This window comes from Dipodomys merriami, unplaced genomic scaffold (genome assembly GCF_024711535.1).
Source record: "Dipodomys merriami isolate MVZ:Mamm:240054 unplaced genomic scaffold, mDipMer1.0.p SCAF_20, whole genome shotgun sequence".
NCBI lineage: Eukaryota > Metazoa > Chordata > Mammalia > Rodentia > Heteromyidae > Dipodomys > Dipodomys merriami.
Genome location: NW_027203382.1, coordinates 10,006,338 through 10,029,510, shown reverse-complemented (window position 1 = coordinate 10,029,510; position 23,173 = coordinate 10,006,338). Strand labels below are relative to the sequence as shown.

The 23,173-nt window shown below is 34.7% G+C and overlaps 1 protein-coding gene across 8 annotated transcripts in view; it reads right to left on the bottom strand.

Annotated features, from left to right (window-relative positions):
* The window catches only part of Kiaa0825 (KIAA0825 ortholog), a 419,703-nt gene that overhangs the window by 208,537 nt on the left and 187,993 nt on the right, over nt 1-23,173 (bottom strand). For all 8 annotated transcript variants that reach the window (XM_070031074.1, XM_070031077.1, XM_070031075.1 and 5 more), the window contains 2 exons: nt 20,391-20,570; nt 4,912-5,136 (listed from right to left, as the gene is read on the bottom strand). In XM_070031074.1, the coding sequence (XP_069887175.1) occupies nt 4,912-5,136; nt 20,391-20,570 (405 nt within the window). The remainder of the gene's footprint in view (nt 1-4,911; nt 5,137-20,390; nt 20,571-23,173) is intronic.

Below are 23,173 nucleotides of genomic sequence, written 5' to 3'. Positions count from 1 at the left end.
TGCTCCTTTTATTCAGTTTGGGCCTCTATTCTATGGGATGGTGCTGCCCACATTTCAGGTAGATCTTCCCCCCAAGTAATCTTCTTTGGAAATTTGCTAGCAAACATACCTATAAGTGTGTTTCGCTAATCTTCTAGACACTTCTATAACCAATAGTTGCCAATCAATATTAAACATCAAGCTGGGCGCCGGTGGCTCACTCCTATAATCATAGCTACTCCGGAGGCTGAGATCTGAGGATCGCAATTCAAAGCCAGCCTTGGGAGGAAAGGCTGTGAGACTCTTATCTCCAATAAACCACCAGAAAACCGGAAGTGGTGCTGTGGCTCTCCAATAAACCACCAGAAAACCGAAGTGGTGCTGTGGCTCAAGTGGTAGAGTGCTCGCCTTGAGCTGAAGAGTTGAGGGACAGTGCCCAGGCCCAGAGTTCAAGCTCCACGACCAAAAAAAAAAAAAAAAAAGTTTTAAATATCACAATCTTATTTATGTCTTTGTAAGGTTTCAAGAGAATAAGGCTATATCTTTTTCAATATTCCAGAGAACCAGATATAGTCATTTTCTCATAAATGTAAGATCATTTAATATAGCACTTAGTTTAAAAACAAACAATTTTCTTTTTATTCAAGTGAATAGCTATAGATGAAGTTTAAAAAGTTGAAAAAACAAACTTTAAAACTCTCTTCTGACTTCTTTGCATTTGAAAATTATTTTAAATGTCTTGTTCTTTATATGTTTATGATTCATGTGCTCTCCTTTACTGTCAGGTATTTTATTTAAAATACTACTGATATTTTATATATAAACTCCAAGGATTCCAATTACTCAATTTTATCATTTCTTCATTGTATATTAGTTTCATAACATCTATGGATTATAGAACATGAAAAAAGAAAATTTACAATAAATATAGTTTTAAAATTAATTCTAAATTTTTTATTTGTTAACATAAAATATCAAGAATATGTTAAATGATGGTAATGTGACTTAATATGCTTATCAATTCTTTTTTTTTTAATGTTGGACATGGGCTTGAACTCTGGGCCTGGGCACTGTCCCTGTGCTCTTCGGCTCAAGGAGACCACTCTACCACTTGAGCCACAGTACTGCTTCTGTATTATGCTTTATGTTGATTAAAACCTAGTCTTCATACTTTATCATATACAGGTCATGTTTCAATACCATATTGTAACAGCTCTCACAGGGGAGAAAGTTACCACACAAACACAGAACACAGTATTATTATACACAGAACAAGTGTATTATTAATTGTGCTTATACAACTGTAGCATGTATATATATTCAATCTTATCAAGACAAATCTACTATTCATCCATGATAACAGTTGTTCTTACAAACTGATTTAACATTTCATTTTTATATTTTTAAGGAAAATGTTTAAGGATCGCTGAAATTTCACTTGGACTATTTGGGTATGTGTGTATGCCAATCCTGGAGCTTGAACTCAGGGCCTGGGCACTCTCCCTGAGCTCCCTTTTTGCTCAAGGCTAGTGCTCTACCACTTGAGCCACAGTGCCACTTTTGGATTTTTCAGAGTAGTTTATTGGAGGTAAGAGTTTCATGGACTTTCTTGTCTGAGCTGGCTTTGAACTGCAATCCTCAGATTTCAGCCTCCTGAGAAGCTAGGATTACAGTCATGAGCCACCATCACCGAGGCACTTAGACTGTTTTTAAACCTTAGAGAAATCTTTACCAAAGTCTGGATAGTAGTTTTTTCAGGTTATATTAGCTTTTATAAAATAAGCTCTGTTAATGACTTCCTATAGTACTTTGTGTATTTTGGTTCCTACTCTTTTTCACAGGTGTATTTTCTTTGTGCTGCTATCTCTCTTTGCCTTCTCCAGGATTCATTGTTTCTGTTAATGTAATTCTTCCAAACAGTTTTCGTATAAAGCATTCTTTTCATTAAAGCATAATTTTCTATTGAGAGAATACCATCTCAAGCATATCTTTCATTTAATTGCTGTTAAAGTAACAAAACAAAACTAGTTCCTTGTGCATTTGCTCTTTGAAATGTAATGGAGCACAGTAATGGCTAACCTATGTATGAAACACCTGAATTTCTACCCAACTGTATGGCAAACCTCCTACCCTGTATAATTTATTGTAATATTTATTTCTTTTAATCTTCAGTGTTTTTCATAGAGTAGTATTTGCTGACAACTAAATAAATTCATTTTAGTTTGTCACCATAGTGTTTCCTATGTTTTGCCACTTTCAATATGTCAAGGACAAATGTTTCCCTAGGTTCTGGTTATTTGTCTTTCAATAAGTTAGTTTTGTTTTAAAAAGGAAGACTTTACAATGTATCACTGTTTAGGCATCTTTTACAAAGAACATGATTATATATAACTTGACTTAAAATATTGTGAGAAAAAATTATACAGGATTATCTTCAGGTTTGAGATACCTACTTGTGAAATGTTTTCCTAATCAGGACAACTTCAAACTATTGTTAGCTAGTATCTCAAAGCATAATACTCAGAAACTACGTTGTACGGGGAGCAATATTTCAAATAGTTTTCTTATACTTTTCCCGCCTAAATCTGATCAAATCATCACTGTTGTACCTTATGGCTGAGGAAAAGTACAAACTAGCAACAGAAATAAGTGTGAATATTTTCATATTCTCATTGTATACTCTTCACTGAATTGTTAGTATTATGGTTTGTTAATTTATTACTAGTATGTTTTTGGAGGATTGTTTTGTTGAAACTGGATTCTACAACACAATACAAAAGACAGCTTCAATGCATTGCTAAATTCAGAAAGCTAAAGAAGTTGTAAGGTCATGTACCTATTGCCTCTTGCCTAACATTGTGGTTCTCCTGCACCTTGAGCCTCCTCTCAGGCTATCCCCAACCAACAACTAGCTTACTTACCTACTTAGGGAGGCTCCAGTGATAATCTCCATGTGAGATATAATAAAATGTAACTCCTTCCTTTCTTACCACATACCAAAGAACTGCACTTGCCTTGATATATATCCACCCAGTTTGAAATAGTTTCCAACCACCAAGTGAAGACACTGTGTGCTTATTTAGTTTATGTCTAACCTTAAATACAGTGCCTGGATGTAACAGTTACTCATTAGCAAATATCTATTGAATGAATAAATGCTTTAGTGGCCACAATATAAATATTATCTGGCTTGTACAACAGTTTCTCCTTTATCTTAAAGGAGAGTTCAAGGCCCATAGTAGATGCAGGAAACAACAGATAGTACTGGATTCTCTATATTTTTTCTTATATGTAGATACCTACAAAATGAATTTAACTTATAAATTAAACATAGTGATAAACTAATCATAAGTATTATAATAATCTACTATAATAAAATCATATATAAGGACTACTTTTTGTTATTCTTTCTCTTGAAAGAGTACAAACAACTGATGGTAACTGAAACTGCAGGAAACAAAACCATAGGTGAAGAGTGAAAATCAAGGTGAAAAGTGGCAATCTAAAAATCTAGCATTTCAGAGGGTGGAAAAGAAGAACAATAGAAGTCTTTATTAATGTATCTATTTAGGATACACAAATAGGTTCATAAAGTCATTTTCATCCATCACTTTCTTTTATACATTTATGTGACCTGACACCCATCTGTGATTGTCTACATATTGTATATGTTTCTACACCTAGTGAGAATTTTATAGAAAACACTATTAAGTAAAAAGAACCTTAAGAACTGGTATCTAAAAGGTAAGTAATTTTTGAAACCAGAGGTGGTATGCAAGAGATGGAGAAATTCCAAACTGCTCTTTAGAAAGCAAAACTCTTCACGAGTAGAATTTCTTGAAAGCCACAACCTAAAGAATGCTACACATGTGTCATGATGTGCTCACTACAGAACATTCCTCCTGAGATGCTCAAAATGAATGAAATATCCAAAAGCTAGAATGAAGGAGGGATGGCAACAACTCTTACATAAAGAACTTAAGTAATGAGAAGGTGACATTTTACAATTTCAATTAAATGGCTTTACTAGTTTCAAAGGCAGTTTAATAAGGCTTGGACAGAATTAAAGCATTACTATGAAAGGTCACAGATAGATAATTGATTTGAGTTTGTAATATAAGGTCGCTGGATAAAAGCCACATTATTTAGGATCTCCATGGAAAAGAAAGTCTAGTCCCTTCAATTGACTTTTGTGAGTTCAGCTGGAGTATTTTATTGTTGAAAGTTTCCTTATTCATCTTTGTTAAGAGGAATGTGAAAGAGAAACAGTTTTATTTCAAATACAGAGTATGTAGTCAAACAAATTTCCTTAAAATTCTATTAAAATGAAACATCTGGGAAGGAGAAAATCTTTTAAAAAGGGAGGTCTTTATCGGTAGAATAAATGACTAATGTAAACAGCTAATAGCTTTAAAATACACTTGGTAGAGAGACACTGTTCTGAACAGTATCAATGCATTAAATTTAGAACCATAGGTTCTGTCAGAAAAAAATACATGTAGTTCCAAAATGAGTGCTATTTTGGACCTGAAAGCTGCACAAGTAGGTGTGCTAAAAGAGAGTAATAATTAGTGATTGCAAGGGAAAAACTTACAGGAAAGAATAAGCCAAATAGCAACTTTGAGGGTAGAAATGTTATTCACTACAGTCAAAGGAAATTAGTCAAAATCATGAAACAAATATGTGAAAAAAATATCACAGACGACTCTGAACTGATAGTTTTAAAAGATTAAGATTTCAGTCATTTTAATTTCTGGTTTCCTTGTTCATATGGCTCACAGTAAAACAGAAAAATTAAGGGTCCTAAATGTACTTGATAGAATAAAAATTACCAATCATAATTTTTATTGAATTGACTATCCTAGAATATTCCTGAATAATCTAGAAATTTTTTTCCTTAGGATTTGTTTCCTTAGAGACAAATGAATTTACCTTTGTTTGATTCTTTCCTTTTTGTTTCTTTTGGAATATAATTCCATTCCTGTGGAATGCTTTCAAGCAAGCAACTGGGAACTCTGGTTTTGCTTAGGCTTGTTTCACAGTTTCTCCCAGGGTTCATCACAGATATTATCAGACGCACAGTGTCCTTGACAGCATCCGTCAGTACCAGTCTCAAGCATTGGATGACCTCTGGCTCAGACTCCATGTTTGTTGAATCTTTAAAATGAGACGGGCATTGTGGTTAGCAGAATTCAGCAATCAGCTGTGCATTCTTTACCTGGGAATGGTATTCACAATAATCTTTTTTTTTTTTAAAGTGCGAATGAGTTTATTAAGTATCACTAAGTTTTACTTTTAATCATGAACATTTTTTTTTGGGGGGGGGTCCAGTCATGGGGCCTGAACTCGGGCCTGGGCGCTGTCTCCCAGCTCTTCAGCTCAAGGCTAGTGCTCTACCACTTGACCACAGTGCCACTTCTGGCTTTTTTTTTTTTAATTTAATTTTATTTTATTTGAGAACATACTGTACAGAGGGGTTACAATTACATGGGCAGGATAATGCATACATTTCTTACCAAGCATTGCAGCCTCCTCCTTTGTTTACCCTTCACCTCCCTTCCCAGCCACCCCCCTCCCCCCGACACAATCATACCCCCCTCCCCCCCCCCACCGACATTGTAAAGCTGGTTTTGACATGACATTTTGTACTTCTCATTGTTGCAACAGGTCCACCTGGCTTTTTTTTTTTTTCTTTTTGCTTATGTGGTGCTGAGGAATTGAACCCAGGGCCTCAGGCATGCAAGGCAAGCCTTCTACCACAGAGCCACCTTCCCAGCCCTTGTATGACTTTCTTTAGATTTGCAGAATACTAAAAATTTCAGGTTTTTGGCAATATTTTGAAATGTTACACTGGAGGTATAATACAAGGCCCTGAATTTAATCACTAGAACCATAAAAAGAAAAAGTAATGAGAGAAAAAAATAACATTTTATTTACCCAATGGATTGACTCATTTATTCTTTTCTGTAGGATTAAATGTATTCCCAAAGAAATTAATAATATGTAAATTATGAAGATTAGAAGCTCTATGAATGTACAATAATTGATGATTTCTAAAATTAGTTCTCATAAGCCATGCATGGGGCCTCAAGCCTAAAATACTATATCAGAAGTAGTGAACAGGGGATCTTGGTTCAAGTCCAGCAGGAGAAAAGTCTCAAAGGCTGAAAATTCTAGATAGGGATTCAGTCTCAGCCACTGTCTTACAATACACTGTTTGTACACTGTACACTGGAGGAGGTGCCTGTCATCCCAGCTATGTAGAAAAGTGTAAATAGGAAGATCAAAGTCTAGGTAAGCAAGGACATAAAGAATAACTTTATTGCAAAAGAACAATCCACACATGAAGGCTGGTAGAGTAACTCAAGTGGTAGAATGCTTGCCTTCAAAGTGCAAGGCCCTTAGTTCAAACCCCAAGCTGCCACACACACACACACACACACACACACACACACACACACCCCTCATACAGTAGTCATTTGTACAGTAAGTTATAAATCTTGTAGTTAAATGAGTTAAAATAAGTTAGGAAAGGGTACAATGTACTATTTTAACTTTTATATGATATACATACATACATATATATATATATATATATAGTTTACCTTCTAATGTCAAGGTTAATTGTGATTATTGGGTAGTCTTTTTCCTTTGTCTTTTTTTTGTTTTTTTGGGTTTTTTTTGGTGGCTCGTGGGGCTTGAACTCTGGGCTTGGGCACTGTCCCTGTGCTCTTCAGCTCAAGGCGAGCGCTCTACCTTTTGAGCCACAGTGCCACTTCCTGTTTTCTAGTGGTTTATTGGAGATAAGAGTCTCATGGACTTTTCTGCCTGGGCTGGCTTTGAACTTCGATCCTCAGATCACAGCCTCCTGAGTAGCTAGGATTACAGGCGTGAGCCACCAGCGCCTGGCTTTCCTTTGTCTTTTGCTCTTTCTTCCTTTCTTCTTTTCTTCCTTCTTTGTTTCATTCTTTCTCATTTACTTCCTTTCATTTCTCCTATACTTCTATTGAACATTCATATAATTTATCTTTATATGGTTTCCTGCCATTATTCATTAAATGGTATAATGAAGCTTTTATCCTATATCAATAATTAGTATTCAATTGATTGATCTTTTATAGCTATGGATTAAGTGTATTATATCTTAGTTACATTTAAATCTGAAAATTCTAGGAACCCAGAAACACCTATTTCCTTTTATTAAAAATTATGTTTGCCTTTTGTTTAAAAAGGTTATCAAATAAAATCAAGGTATTGGAAATGATAGGAAAAATAGTTTTGTAAGAATTATTTAAAACTTAAGTGAGTAGACTGATGTAAAATATTTGGAACAATAACTGGTACATAGTCTATGTAAGATATTCAAATTAAGATCTGCAAGCATTGTTTTAAAAATAATAATGTTACAGTTTAGAAATAGCCGATAGTCATTTGCTATGAGGTCCTGAGATCTTTTGAACAATAGATCCTCTATGGAATTTTAAGTGATGCATATGGTAGAAATAAGATACAGATAAAGAATGAAAAAAGGCAAAATAAAGAGAGAGAGGGAACAGGGAAAAGTAAGTAAAAGATAGGATGGACACATGGTCAGGCCATCTGGCTTCATAGTTTTACCATGAATTTCTTCATCAGTTAAAAGTTACAGTGGGTATGGATTTCCAAGATATTTTGCATAGAGTATATAAAGTCCAGCTGTTGTGAACCCAAATCTTAATTCTAGATTACTAACAAAAAGAAGAAAAGCAAACAAGGTATCCTCCTAAATGGATGATTTTCTGTTATATATTAACTGAAACAGAGGCAAATAAACAAAAAGTTCAAGCTGTAACATGTAATTTATAAACTCTATTCATCCAGTATCTACTTTGGTAATATTTCAAATCAACATTAAGAAACTTTACTTAATCTAAGAGGGACATCAGTGTTATTACCTATAAAAGAGAGAGAACATGAAGTTATTTATGGGTGTTCATGGTTTACATTTACTGTGTCTTTCAGACTACTAAAAAGAAAATACTTCACAGCCAAGTACATATAAAATCAGTAAGATCTGTGACTATACTTTTTCTTTCACAGCAAGTAATCAGGAATCCCTAGAAAGAAGATGAATGATGGTCTAAGTCAAAAATGAGCGCAGAGTTTATGCAGCAGCAATTTGAAGATTGATAAAACAAAATCAGTTAATTTGTTTAAAATATAAACTTTTACTTTCATCAATATACTTTGAAAGTTTGATAATAACAGATCTGGCAGGGCATAAAAAATGAAACTTTATTTTTTTTTAATTCTATAATTTCAAAAAATCTGAACATAGAAAATTTAGTGAGAGCTTTCCAAGATACCTGTAAGAAAGATGTTTTAAGCAATAAATAATAACCTAACTTTCTTTATAAAAGCAATGGGAACTTAATCTGACAGTGTTTATGAGTAAAATTTTATTTTATTTTATTTTTTTGTGAACATACTGTACAGAGGGGTTACAATTACACGGGCAGGATAATGCGTACATTTCTTATCAAGCATTGTAGCCTCCTCCTTTGTTTACCTTTCACATCCCTTCCCAGCCTCCCCCTCACCCCTCCACCCAATCCTGCCATCCCCCCCCCCCCCCCGCACCAACATTGTAAAGCTCGTTTTCGACATGACAACTTGTACTTCTCATTGTTGCAACAGGCCCACCTGTATCCTTAAATGACTTGTTTTTCCCCATCTCCTCCACAAGTTATACTGACATCAAATATACTGAAGGCAGGGGTTATACTGTGGGGGAGGGACATACAAAGCAACAAAGAGATAATCTTATAAATGCGTTAGAAACAAATGCATGAAAGAAAAAAACATTAAAATACATATCTAAGGATTCATTTTCCTAACATTACATTATCTGACCTTTTCCGCTTGACTCATACATACACTAGATATTGCAAATAAGGGAAACCATGGGACCTATGTTTCTTTGGGCCTGGCTTACTTCATTTAATATAATTTTTTCCAGGCCTTCCTATTTCCTAACAAAGGGGGCAATGTCATTCTTTCTGATGGAGGCATAGAATTCCATTGTGTATATATACCACATTTTCTTGATCCATTCATCTACTGAGGGACATCTGGGTTGGTTCCATATCTTAGCTATAGTAAATAATGCTGCAATAAACATAGTTGTGCTGGTAGCTTTAGTGTGGTCTTGTTTGTGATCATTTGGGTAGATTGCTGGGTTATAGGGGAGCTCTATGTGGAGTCTTTTGAGGAACCTCCATACTGCTGTCCAAAGTGGTTGAACAAGTTTACATTCCCACCAACAATGAAGTAAGGTTCCCTTCTGTCCACATACCCTCCAGCATCTGTTGTTAGAGTTCTTGATTTTTGGCATTCTAACTGGAATGAGGTGGTATCTCAATGTTGTTTTGATTTGCATTTCTTTTATGGCTAGAAATGTTGAGCATTTCTTCATGTGTCTATTGGCTATCCTTCTTTCTTCTTCAGAGAAGTTTCTCTTTAAGTCTTTAGCCCACTTATATATTGGGCAGTAGTTTCTTTGAGGATTTGTTGTTGGGGGATTTAATTTTTTGAGTTCCAAGTATATTTTAGATATGAGACCCTTGTCTGTTGTATGGCTAGTAAAGATCTTCTCCCAATCCGTGGGCTTTCTATTGATCTTGCTAGCTATGTCCTTTGCCATGCAGAAGCTCTGCAACTTCATGCAATCCCATTTGTCCAACCTTTCTTTGATTTGTTGTGTTTCTGGGTCTCTATTCAGAAAATTTCGGCCTGAGCCAAGGAGACCTAGGGTTTCTCCTATTCCATCCTGTAATGTTTTCAGAGTAAAAATTTTGATACCGAAAGTATCCTATTAAAATTTTACTAAACAGGGGGCATGAGATATAGGGTTTTCTGTAACATATGTAATTAGGCTGTCAAAGTAATAAAATAGCATTGAAAGTCCTTACAAAACATATCACATTTTCTTGATTTTTGACTAAAGATTTTCTTTGACACTTCAAGACTATAGATGATAGAAACACAAAATTAAGTTTGGGCATAATTGGATCTTGATATTTTAAATATTTTTATTATCTTTACGTAGTTATACAAAGGGGTTGCCATTAACTGTATGAATACAGTGCATCTTGATCATTGTTACACCTTTTCAACATTCTCTCTCAACCCTCTCAACGTACTCTTCCTTCTTTTACTTATCTTAATTTTAGGCTATGTATTGAATTTTTCAGCTATGTTTTATTTATTTTTATTGTGAAAATACTGTACAGAGGGGTTATAATTACATGGGCAAGATAATGAGTACATTTCTTATCAAGCATTGTAGCCTCCTCCTTTGTTTCCCCTTCCCATTCCATCTTCCCCCACCCCCTACCCAACCCTCCTCCCCCCCACCCCCCACCAAACCCTCCTCTCCTCTCCCCCCCACCAAAGTTGCAAAGTTCATTTTTGACATTGTTTTTCTCCTTCCCCTCCACAAATTATACCGACATCAAATACAGTGAAAGCAGGGGTTATACTGTGGGGGAGGGACATACAAAGCAACAAAGAAATAATCTTATAAATGTGTTAGAAACAATCGCATGAAAGAAAAAAAATTTGAATACATATCTTAGGGTTCATTTCCTTAACATCACCTTATCTGACCTTTTCTGCTTGACTCAGACATACACAAGTTATTGCAAATAAGGGAAACCATGGGACCTATGTTTCTTTGGGCCTGGCTTACTTCACTTAATATAATTTTTTCCAAGCCTTTCCATTTCCTAACTAATGGGGCAATGACATTCTTTCTGATGGAGGCATACAATTCCATTGTGTATATATACCACATTTTCTTGATCCATTCATTTACTGAGGGACATCTGGGTTGGTTCCATATCTTAGCTATAGTAAATAATGCTGCAATAAACATCCTTGTGCTGGTAGCTTTAGTGTGGTCTTGTTTGTAAACATTTGGGTAAATGCCCAAAAGTGGGATTGCTGGGTCATAGGGGAGCTCTATGTGGAGTCTTTTGAGGAACTTCAGCCATGTTGCAAAACACTTTATGTATACAATGCATGTTGATCTCATATTTTAGATAAAGAAACTAATGAACCAGATAGTGACAAACAGCTACTAAGTAACCACACAAGGATATGCTGTTTCTATCCAGCAGATTTTGTAAAGAAAATGAACGGAAGAATAAGAGAGGGGAATGGAGTTGGTGAACATGATCGAAATATGTAAAATGGGTGTGAAAATGTTATGATAAAAGGTTATTTTATACAATTATTGGGATCATTAAAAAGAAAATAATAAATTCTTTAAAAGACAATAAAGTATGATATAGGCAGGAAGGAAATTTATCAATATATGTATTTGACAAAGGACATTTATTAATGAGAAAAAATATCCAGAATATAGATATTTAGATATATGTGTAAAGATATAGGTTCTTATATATATTTATAAATGTATATATTTTTTATTTTGATAAGAACATATATCCAGATTATAAATGTAAAGATATATGCAAATATAAAATATGTATATGTTACATTGTTATATTAGTATATTATTAATGTATGATATAATTATGTAATATATTATATTTATATATTTAACATATTATATAATATAGATAGATATATGTGCAGATACATATGTTTGTAAAAATATTGTGTGTAAATATATATGTATATATATATATATATATATATATCCTAACAAGTCAATTAGACAAGCAATTCAAATAGTCAAAAGTTTTAAACAGATATTTTACAAAAGAATATTTTTAAATAGTCAATAAGAACAGGAAGAGGTGTTAAATGTCATTAATCATGTAAACTAAAACTGTTTGAGATAATATTATATACTCCTTCGAATAACCAAAATAGAAAAGACAATTTCAAGTGTTGGCAAGGATATGGATGAAGTTTTCATATATTGGTAGGAATCTGAAAAGGTCTCACAGCTTTGAAAAGCAATTTAGATGTTTCTTTTGAAGGTAAATGTATAGTCTACCATATGACCAAGGATTTCCAATTCTAAGTAGTTACCAAAGGGAAATTAAAACATAGTCACGTGACAACTTGTCCAACAGTGCTGATTGCAGAAATAACCCAGAATGCCATTTACTAAAGTCAATAGAAAATTCTACTCAGAGACATACTAATCAGTGCAATAATACTCACTGATGAGCTATTCACCATGAAAAGAAATCACATAATCTAAGCAAAAGAAACAGAATCAAAGAATAGATAGATCTCTACTTATGCAAGTTTGTAGTCAAAATTAACCTATCATGACAGAAAGCTTATCAGAATCCTTCTGCGTTTGCTTCTTAAAGAAAGAACTGATTATAAAGGGGGAATGAAAAGATTGTTGGAGACAATGGAAATTGTCTATATACCTTTATTTTGGCAGTTGTCACACAGGTTTCTAAATTTATCAGAATTAATGAACTTTTACTTTGAAATAGTGAATTTTGCCATATGTAAAATATTCCCAATTTTTTTCAGTTTTTAATATGTGGTTTACAATTAGAGACACTGGATGGATGACTGAACTTAAAAAGCTCAGGATAAATGGTTACAATGTAGAAAAAAAGACACTCTTCCAGTTTCTAAAACTTTATGTACAGCATTTGCCCACACATGTAAGAATTTATCTAGGCAACAGAAAAATTCATAGTGCCTGATATATTGGTAAACTTCTGTAGACTAGCCACAAGAAAACAACTTATCTTAAAGCCATCTTAAAGAGATCTTCTTAAAGGCCTATTGAGGTTGAGGTGGATGGGAACAGAACCAAAGTTGAGACTTTGGTTTCAAATATTACTTTGGAATATTTGCCAAGTCTTTGAAATCTTTCTTCCTAAAAGCTATATAAAGGCCAATGCAATGCATTTTGAAGTGCCAATTTAACTGTACTTATTAGGTATATTGCTATAATGTCACACAAAACACTATGCAATATTTTCCTCATTTATACACCATTTTTGGCATTGGCTTAAAAATCAGCAGTGGTAATTTATGCTTTGATATTCTCATTTGTCCGAGGACTTGATCTACTGTGACATAGCTTGCAATGACTGTCACCAAATCATTTCCCCACACAGTACTTGAGCTTTCAGATGTCCATTACATATTCCTTATATTTTATAATCTTTTAAAACAGGTACTATTAACATACAGCCAGCATCATACTCAAGAGTGAAAAGTTAAAATCATTTATTCTAAAATCAGGAATGAGAAAAGGATGTCTGCTCTCTCCACTGCTCTTCATCATAGTACTGGAATTCCTAGCTAGAGCAATAAGGAAAGAGACAAACATAACGGGGATCCATAAAGAAATAAGAAGAAAAACTCTCCCTCTTTACAGATGACATGATGCTATTTTTAAAGAACCCCATAGGTTCCTCTCCAAGTTACTTGAGCTGATCTGAAACTTTGGCTAAGTAGCAGGGTATAAAATTAATCCACAGAAATCAGTAGCTTTTCTGCATGCCAACATGAGAACACAAAGCTGAAATCAGAAAAGCAAATCAACCACCTAGGAATTAACTTAACGAAGGTTGTGCAAGAACCTCTATGTTGAAAACTTTAAAAACCTGAAAAAGGAATTAAAGCAGATTTGATGAAGTGGAAAATCCTCCCATGCTCCTGGATTGGGAGGATTAACATAATGAAAATGGCAATACTACCCAAAGCTATCTACAAATTCAATGCCCTATCCATCAAAATCCCAACAACATTCTTCAATGACATAGAAGAAGCAATCTAAAAATTAACATGGAATAATAGAAGACCCTGTATAGCAATTCTTAGCAGGAAGAACAGTGCTGGAGGAATATCAATACCAAATTTCAAACTCTATTACAAAGCTGTAGTAATAAAAGAAAACAAGCTTGGGACTGGCACACGAATAAGCATGAGGACCAATAGAATAGAAGATCCAGAAATGAACCCACAGACCTAGAGCCACCAATATTTGATAAGGGAGCCAAAAACACAAGATGGAAGAAAGACAGCCTCTTCAACAAATAGTGCTGGCAAAATTGGCTAAAGACATGCAGAAAACTGATGTTAGATCCTTATATATCACTGCATTGAAATCAATTCCACATTAATCAGAGACCTCAGTGAAAGACTAGATACACTAAAAGTATTTACAGGAAAGGATAAGGGGTAGACTAGGGCTCCTTGGCACAGGTTGAAACTTCCTAAGTAAAGGATCCAGAATCACAAGAAATCAAAGAAAGATGAGATAAATGGAAAATAACAAACTGCAGAGTTTCTGCATGGCAAAGGATATAGCTAGCAAGATAAATAGAAAGCCCATAGAATGGGAGATCTTTAATAGCTATGCGTCAGACAAGGGCCTCTAATCTAAAATATACTCAGAGTTAAAAAAAATTAACTTCCCTAAAACAAATACTCAAAGAAAACAACAACCCAATTAATAAATGAGCTAGACTTAAAGAGACTTCTCTGAAGAAGAAATAAGAATGGTCATTTATTATCGAACATTATTAACCCTTCTCTTGTTTTTCTCCCACTTTCCCTTATCTACCCCACCTCCCCCCAAGCTGAAAAAGTTCATTTCCAACATAGTGTCTTGTGAGTATTGCTATTGTTTCACTATTCTGTTATTCCTCTTCCTTTTCCCAAATCAGATGAATGTATATACAAGATAGAGAGTACCAAAATAAAAAACAGTGACATCAGGGGATAAGCCAAAGGAAAAAAGAAATAGATTCACACAGTACATTCAACACGACAACAAACCTATTGTTTCTATATCTTGGAGTTCATTTCAATTAGCATCATTTTATATAGTCATATGTACATAGCTATTGAACTATTGTAATCCTCTGCTATGACTATCTTAGACAAACGCTAATTATTACAAATGAGGAAAAGAATTGGGTCTGGCTTACTTAGTATGATTTTTCCAAGTCTTTACATTTCCATACAAATGGGGTGAGGTCATTCTTTTTAATGGAAGCATAGAATTCCATTGTGTATATATGCCACATTTTCTTTTTTTTTAAATTTAATTTAATTTTATTTGTGAACATACTGTACAGAGGAGTTACAATTACATGGGCAGGGTAATGTGTACATTTCTTACCAAGCATTGCAGCCTCCTCCTTTGTTTACCCTTCACATCCCTTCCCAGCCTCCCCCGTCCCCGCCAATCCCAATCCTTCTCCTTCCCCCCCCTTCCACCCCCCCTTACCACCACCCCCCCCCCCCCCCCCGCACCGACGTTGTAAAGCTCATTTTGGACATGACAACTTGTACTTCTCATTGTTGCAACAGGTCCACCTGTATCCTTAAACAACTGGTTTTTCCCCATCTCCTCCACAAGTTATACTGACATCAAATATAGTAAAAACAGGGGTTATACTGTGGGGGAGGGACATACAAAGCAACAAAGAGATAATCTTATAAATGCGTTAGAAACACATGCATGAAAGAAAAAAAACATTAAAATACACATCTTATATACACAATGGAATTCTATGCCTCCATCAGAAAGAACGACATTGCCCCATTTGTTAGGAAATGGAAAAACTTGGAAAAAATTATATTAAGTTAAGTAAGCCAGGCCCAAAGAAACATAGGTCCCATGGTTTCCCTTATTTGTAATATCTAGTATATGTATGAGTCAAGCGGAAAAGGTCACATAATGTGATGTCAGGAAAATGAACCCTTAGATGTGTATGCCACATTTTCTTGACCCAGTTATCTACTGAGGGGCATCTGGGTTGGTTCCATAACTTAGCTATGGTAAATAGTGCTGCAATAAGCATAGTTGTGCTGGTAGCTTTAGTATGGTCTTGTTTGTGATCCTTTGAGTAAATGTCCAGGAATGGGATAGCTGGGTCATAGGGTGGCTTATGTTTAGTTTTATGAAGAACCCTCATACTGCTTTCCAGAGCAGTTGAACCCAACTTACGTTCCCATCAATAGTGTAGTAGCATTCCCTTTTGGCCACATCCCTGATATTATTTGTTATTATTTGTTTCCTTGATAATGGCCATTCGAACTAGGGTGACGTGGAATCTCAGTGTAGTTTTGATTTGCATTTCTTTTATGTGCATTTCTTTTATGATCATTTCTTCATGTGTCTATTGGCTATTCTTATTTCCCCTTCAGAGAAGTCTCTTTTTAATTCTTTAGCCCATTTATTAATATGGTGGTAGTTTCTTTGAGGATTATTTTATTGGAGGGGTTTAATTTTTTGATCTGGCTCATTTTTTAAGATTTAAGATTTTTAATTATAAAATATGATTTTATAGTTAATTATTTAATTTATATGCTCATTAAGCAAGCATCTCAATGTTTAAAAGCAAAGAGAAATACCATGGGCTAAAAGTTATGAAATATTGTTTCTCTTCTTCTTCTTCTTCTTCTTCTTCTTCTTCTTCTTCTTCTTCTTCTTCTTCTTCTTCTTCTTCTTCTTCTTCTTCTTCCTTCTTCTTCCTTCTTCTTCTTCTTCTTCTCCTTCTTCTCCTTCTTCTCCTTCTTCTCCTTCTTCTCCTTCTCCTTCTTCTTCTTCCTCCTCTTCGTCTTCGTCTTCCTCTTCGTCTTCTTCGTCTTCTTCCCCGCGTGTCCCTCCCCCTCCTCCTCTTCTTCCTCTTCCTCCTTTTTCTTTTTGTCATGGAGCTTGAACTCTGAGCCTGGGCGCTGTCCCTCAGCTCTTCAGCTCAAGGAGAGCACTCTACCACTTGAGCTACAGTGCCACTTCTGGTTTTCTAGTGGTTTATGGGAGATAAGAGTCTCATGGACTTTCCTGCCTGGGCTGGCTTTGAACCGTGATCCTTTGATCTCAGCCTCATGAGTAGCTAGGATTACAGGCATGAGTCACCAGTGCCCGGTTTCTTTCTTCTTTTTTGTGATCTGAGGCTTGAAGTAAAGGCTTGGCACTTGTTAGACAGGTGCTCCATAATTTGGCAAATGTTATCAGCCTAAGATCTGGGTTCTTTCTTGGATTCTATTCATAGGTAAGTTTTTCAATATCTTCAGCCTCAGTTTACTTAGCAATACCATGAGAATACTTGCTATTTCATCTTTTGCCATTCCACCTTAAAATGATAAGACCCGGTTTGTTTGTGTGTGTGTTTTTACAGGTAAACTAGGCTAAGATCTTTGGCACTTATTTTAGCAGGAATAAAACACATTAATGAAATCTAATATAATGTACTAAATTGATCTAGGTAAATTGTATTTACTGGAGCATGGCTGAATTAATAGTAAAGTAAAAATTGTGGAATTATGTGTATGTGTTTCAGCCTTATGGTCTTTTAACATGTTATATTCTCAAATGAAATAGAAATCATAGACAAATATTATTTTCTTATGAGTTAGTATGTTTCTTTTTTTATAAGGAATCAAGCAATTTTTATTCTCTTTTTGAGTACATTTATTTTATTGTCAAGGTGATGTATAGAGGGGTTACAGTTACATAAGTAAGGTAGTAAGTACATTTCTTGTCAAACTTATTACCCCTTCCCTCATTTTTTCCTACTTTTCCTTCCCCAACCCCTGCTCCAAGTTGTATATATCATTTCCAATATATTGTCTTGTGTATGTCACTGTTGCATTGGTTCCCCCCTTGTCCTTTGTCTCACCATTCTGTTGTTTCCCTTCCCTTCCCTAATTCAAATAAACATATATACATAACCAGGATACCAAAATCAAATACAGTGACAACAGGAGATATACCATAGGGGGAAGAATATATAAAAGAAACAAAAAAAATCACATAGTATATTAAAAGCAACAACAACAGAGAAAAACCTCTTGTGTTCATGTCTTGGAGTTTATTTTACTTAGCATCATCTTATATGGTCATGTACATAGCTATTAAGCTGTTCTGTTCATCTGCTAAGATTATCCTAGATGGATACTAATTATTGCAAATAAGGGAAACCATGAAACCTATGTTTCTTTGGGTTTGGCTTACTTCATTGAATATAATTTTTTTCCAAGTCTTTCCATTTCCTAACAAATGGGGTGGTATCATTTTGTCTGATGGAAGCATATAATTCCAGTATGTATATATACATATATACATACATACATACATACATACATATATATGTACACATATATATATTCCACATTTTCTAGATCCATTCATCTATTCATCTGGTTTGGTTCCCTATCTTAGCTATGGTAGGTAATGCTGTGATAAACATAGTTGTGTTGGTAGCTTTAGTTTGGCCTTGTTTGTGATCATTTGGGTAAATGCCCAAAAGAGGGATTGCTGGGTCATAGGGAAGCTCTATGTGTAGACTTTTGAGGAACCTCCATACTGCTTTCCATCGTGGTTGAAGAAGTTTACATTTCCACCAACAGTGCAGTAGGGTTCCCTTTTGGCCACATCCCCTCCACCATCTGTCCTTATTCGATTTCTTGATTAAAGCCATTCTAACTGGGGTGAGGTGGCTACAAAAGAAAAGGTAAATATCTGAAACTTTCGGAAGGGAAAAGCATAATGGTACAAACTTTAACAAGGACAAATCTCAGGCTCCAGAGACTATTTCAGATCTAGAAAATATCTAATATTATTTATGGAGACTTTTTTTTGTACAAAGGCCAAAGATGTTTAACCAATTTGAAGTTCTACCCCTTTGAGCTTCTACACTCAGTTTAGGCTCTGTGAATCTGTGTAATATATTTTTTCTGCATAATTGTTGGACTTGCTACAGGAGACGTTTGTCCAGTATATAGGTGATTAGAAGAAAAATTATAATCAAGTAGCCATATTATTCTCTCTTCTCAGCTCCTAACGACCACTGATCTCTTCTAGGTCACTTTCAATAGAGTTTTATGCTGTCAAAAGTGGCTTGGGCATAGAATATTTAAAGGACAAATTGTGATTGAAGAAGGAGAATCACTGATGTTTGTTAATCTTTTGAGAAAATCCAATTTTTCCCCAAAATGATTAGAAACAACAGATGGGATTTCCAGGTTGCTTTTCTCTCTTTCTTTCTTTCTTTCTTTCTTTCTTTCTTTCTTTCTTTCTTTCTTTCTTTCTTTCTTTCTTTCTTTCTCTTTCTTTCTTTCTTTCTTTCTTTCTTTCTTTCTTTCTTTCTTTCTTTCTTTCTTTCTTTCTTTCTCTTTCTTTCTTTCTTTCTTTCTTCTTTCTTTCTTTCTTTCTTTCTTTCTTTCTTTCTTTCTTTCTTTCTTTCTTTCTTTCTTTCTTTCTTTCTTTCTCTACCATTACATGGGCAAGCTAATGAGTACATTTCTTATCAAGCATGGTTGCCTCCTCCTTTGTTTCCCCTTCCCATCCCTTCCCATCTCCCTCCGCGCCCACCTCCCCCTCCTGACCGCCCCCCCCCCCCACGGCCAAAGTTGTAAAGTTTGTTTTGCGGCATAACAACTTGTACATCTCATTGTTGCAATGGGTCCACCTGTATCCCTAGTTAAACGATTTGTTTTTGCCCTTCCCCTCCACATTATACCAACATCAAATCCAGTGAAAGCAGGGGTTATACCGTGGAGGAGGGACATACAAAGCAACAAAGAAATAATCTTATAAATGTGTTAGAAACAATTGCATGAAAGAAAAAAAAACATTTGAATACATATCTTAGGGTTCATTTCCCTAACATCAACTTACCTGACCTTTTCTGCTTGACTCAGACATATACTAGTTATTGCAAATAAGGGAAACCATGGGACCTGTGTTTCTTTGGGCCAGGTTGCTTTTCTTTTCTCAGGAAAGATATGAGAAGTAAAGAACTTGGTAAGTCAATGTTTGTACCTAGAAATCTGCCATTCATTTGGGTAGGTAGGAAGGAGAGGGATAAAATTAAGTGATAGATGTGGATTTTTGAAACCTTTATCTAAGGTTCACTATTACTTCTTTGGAGTAATAATGACTTAGAGAAAAATGAAACATAATGATGCTAAAATGATATTCAAGTAATATGTGGTAGATAGTCAGAAGTCCAGGACGAATAAAAGTATAATTCCCAGTCAGAGCCTAGGAAATATTTTGTTAAAATGCTGGCTCCAATTTAGTCTGTAAAAAAAGCTATATGTAGCAGGATAATGAGAATGATCTCTAAGTTCTTGTCATTTGTTTCCCCAAAGTAGTAAGTTTGGAGAATTAAAAGCAGACTATTAAAGACAAAACTGTAAGAATCTGTGTGTGGCTTGAAGATGGGCATTCTAACACTTCCTGCTCAGATGTATGCCATTCTCACATTATTTTGAGTATATCATGTTTAGCAGAATCTAATGGCTAATGGTTTCCAACAGGAGTCTTTACAATGAAAAGATGGAAGCTAAACTTTTGCTAATAAGATATTCAGCCAAACCAACAACAAAACTTTTAAAAATATCTTTCAGACATTTTAAGTATCTACAAAGCACTTATTTTATAATTAATAAATTTCTCATACCTGGAATGTTATACAAAAACTCCCATAATTGCTCTTCTTCCATGTAGGTCACAAAAACATTTCCAAATGTTTGCGGAGAAAGATTGCAGTTGTATAGTACTTTAAAGGTGGCTTCTACCACACTGGGAGCTTGGTTCAGATTATTTTCTGTCTCAGAAGCTTGTTCTTGAAAGTTGCATTCTTGAAAGGAATACAAATGATAATAAAGCAAGCATCAGTGAATGTGATTAAATTCTTCTGTTAGCCTATCATTGACACTGTGAAATGTGTATGATCAGTATTTGGATAAAAAGACAAATACCACTTTCTTTCAGTTTATCTAGTCTAATATTATGTCTGGGATACTCATGGATATTTATTGACAAAAACAAATAGCCACCAAGGGCAATGCTAGCTTCCTGTATTCAGAATTGTTCTTTCTCTTAAGAAAAAAATTTAAGAACTGGTTCTCACTTAAATGTTATTCACATTCACTCTAGAAATTATTTTAAAAATTGTATCAAGGAGTAGTATATATTTATAACATTTTATGAATATGACAATTCTGTAAAATAAATTTATGGACATTTCTCAAACTCATTGACACTGTTATTTCACAATGAAGATTTTTTTCCCATAGATTTGTCAATAAAACCATATAAAGAAGACCATATCAATAGGGCTATTTTTTGTCTTTTATTGGAATTTTTATTATTATTGTAGAGTTAATATACAGTGGGGTTACAGTTACATGAATCAAGTAATTACAATTATTTTTGAACCCTTCCCTTGCTCTCTCCTACTTTTTTCTTCCTGTCCCCTCCCACAAATACAGTTCATTTTCCACATAGTGTCTACTACTATTGTATTTGTTTACCCTATGTTCCACGTTTTCTGTGACCTCCTTACCCTCCCAAATACAATCTAACAAGACAAAAGGAAAAGAAAACAAAAACAGCAACAATGGCAACTAGAATCTATCTCATTTTGTTTTCTTGGAGTTCATTTCATAAATGATTATTATATAATCATATGTACATAGCTAAACTGGAAGCTGTTGTTATAGCCACTCTGAAAAAAATCTTGCCTAAGAATGAATGTGCTGCAGGAAAAATCAAGTCCAAAAGATGAAAAGAGGATCCTTGAAGAGATAGCATTATTGGAAAATGTGGGTTCAGAACTGCCTATAGATATATGTTAGCTGAACTTATTTGGATAAATCAAGTTACTTTAGATTTCTGTGACTATCCTTCAAAAGGATCCTAATGTTTTCCTTAAATCAAGAATTAAATGGCAAATATATTTTTAAGTAAGTCAGGCACCCCTAATTTCATTTTTTAAATCTAAACAATCTGAAGATATACTTTCCGTTTTCTCTAATTCATGTTACATATAATAATTAATTACCCAGGAGAAGGGGGGGAAAGAGAATAACAATTTTGAAATAAATTTCAATGATTTACAAAAGCAGCATGAAGAACCTCAGTGAGATAGGTGCTGGTGACTCACAGCTATAATCCTAGCTCCTAGGAGTCTGAGATCCAAGGATCACAGTTCAAAGCCAGACTGGACGGATACGTTCCCCATGAGACTCTTATCTCCAATTAACCAGTCAAAAATACGAAGTGGTGCTGTGTCTCAAAGTGGTAGAGTGCTAGCCTTGAGCAAAATTGCTTAGGGACAGTGCTCAGGCCATGAGTTCAAGCCCCATGACCAGAAAAAAAAAAAGAACTACAATGAAAAATACTACTTAATGGGAGTTGAAATTGGTTTGGGAAGGGGAAAATGGGAAAAGGAGCATGGTAAAGGGGGTGAGATTAATTGGAATATATTGTAAACACATATAAAAATGTAGCAATTAAATCCCCCATGTTACCTGTAAGCTCATTAAAAAAAAATTATACTAGCCAATTATACATCATATCATCTCCATGTCTAAATCTTCTCAATACTCTACTGAGTTGATGATCCAGAATTGCCACAAAGTTGTTTTTGTTGTTGTTTAAAATTATGATTCCACCCCCCAAAATGTGTTCTACATAGAATGGTTTATTTGCTGTTGCTTTAAAATATGTTCTTCTGTCTTAATTTTGTTGCCTATGGTAATAGCTCCTCTAATGTAATATCCTCTAAAGTATCAATAAGGGATTTACTGGTTGCCTGCTAACAATTTATCTGTCATTGGACAAAATTTTGAAGTCTTTACCTTCCCAGAACTCACTGACTGTACATAAGCGTGTGTGTGTGCATGTGTGTATGCTTTTCTCGAAACAGTATGTAGACTGCTAAATAATCACTATAGCAAGGTTACAAACAGATGAAGTAACTGCCTTCTGCTTAGCCTGGAAGAGTCTTGGCTATGTCAGCAGTTCTGGCATAAAAATCTATTATCATCTTTCTTAGAAGCAAATCAAATTGGATGATGTTGTTACTACCTAATACTAAGTGCTATAAGCATGAAATACACAGAAATGTGCAGAATGATTGTTTGCATTATTTTGACGTAACACAAGGAAGTCACAGAGAAGTTCATATTGTAGCCAAGTCTGTAAAAAGTAGGAAATTATCATTATGATGAAGTGAGATAGGAAGAAGAGTTGATGTAATGGAGAGAAAAAGGCACTCCATTATGTGACTGTTGAGCAAGGAGGGAAGTAGAGCTAGATGATCAACAATATGTGAGTTAAAACAAGTAACAATGCACAGGGGGAGGGGGATGAATAAATGGAGGATATTTCTATACAGTTTTAATAATTTTTTTCTCTCTCTCCTTTGTCCCAGACTATTCTATTTGTTTCCTTCAG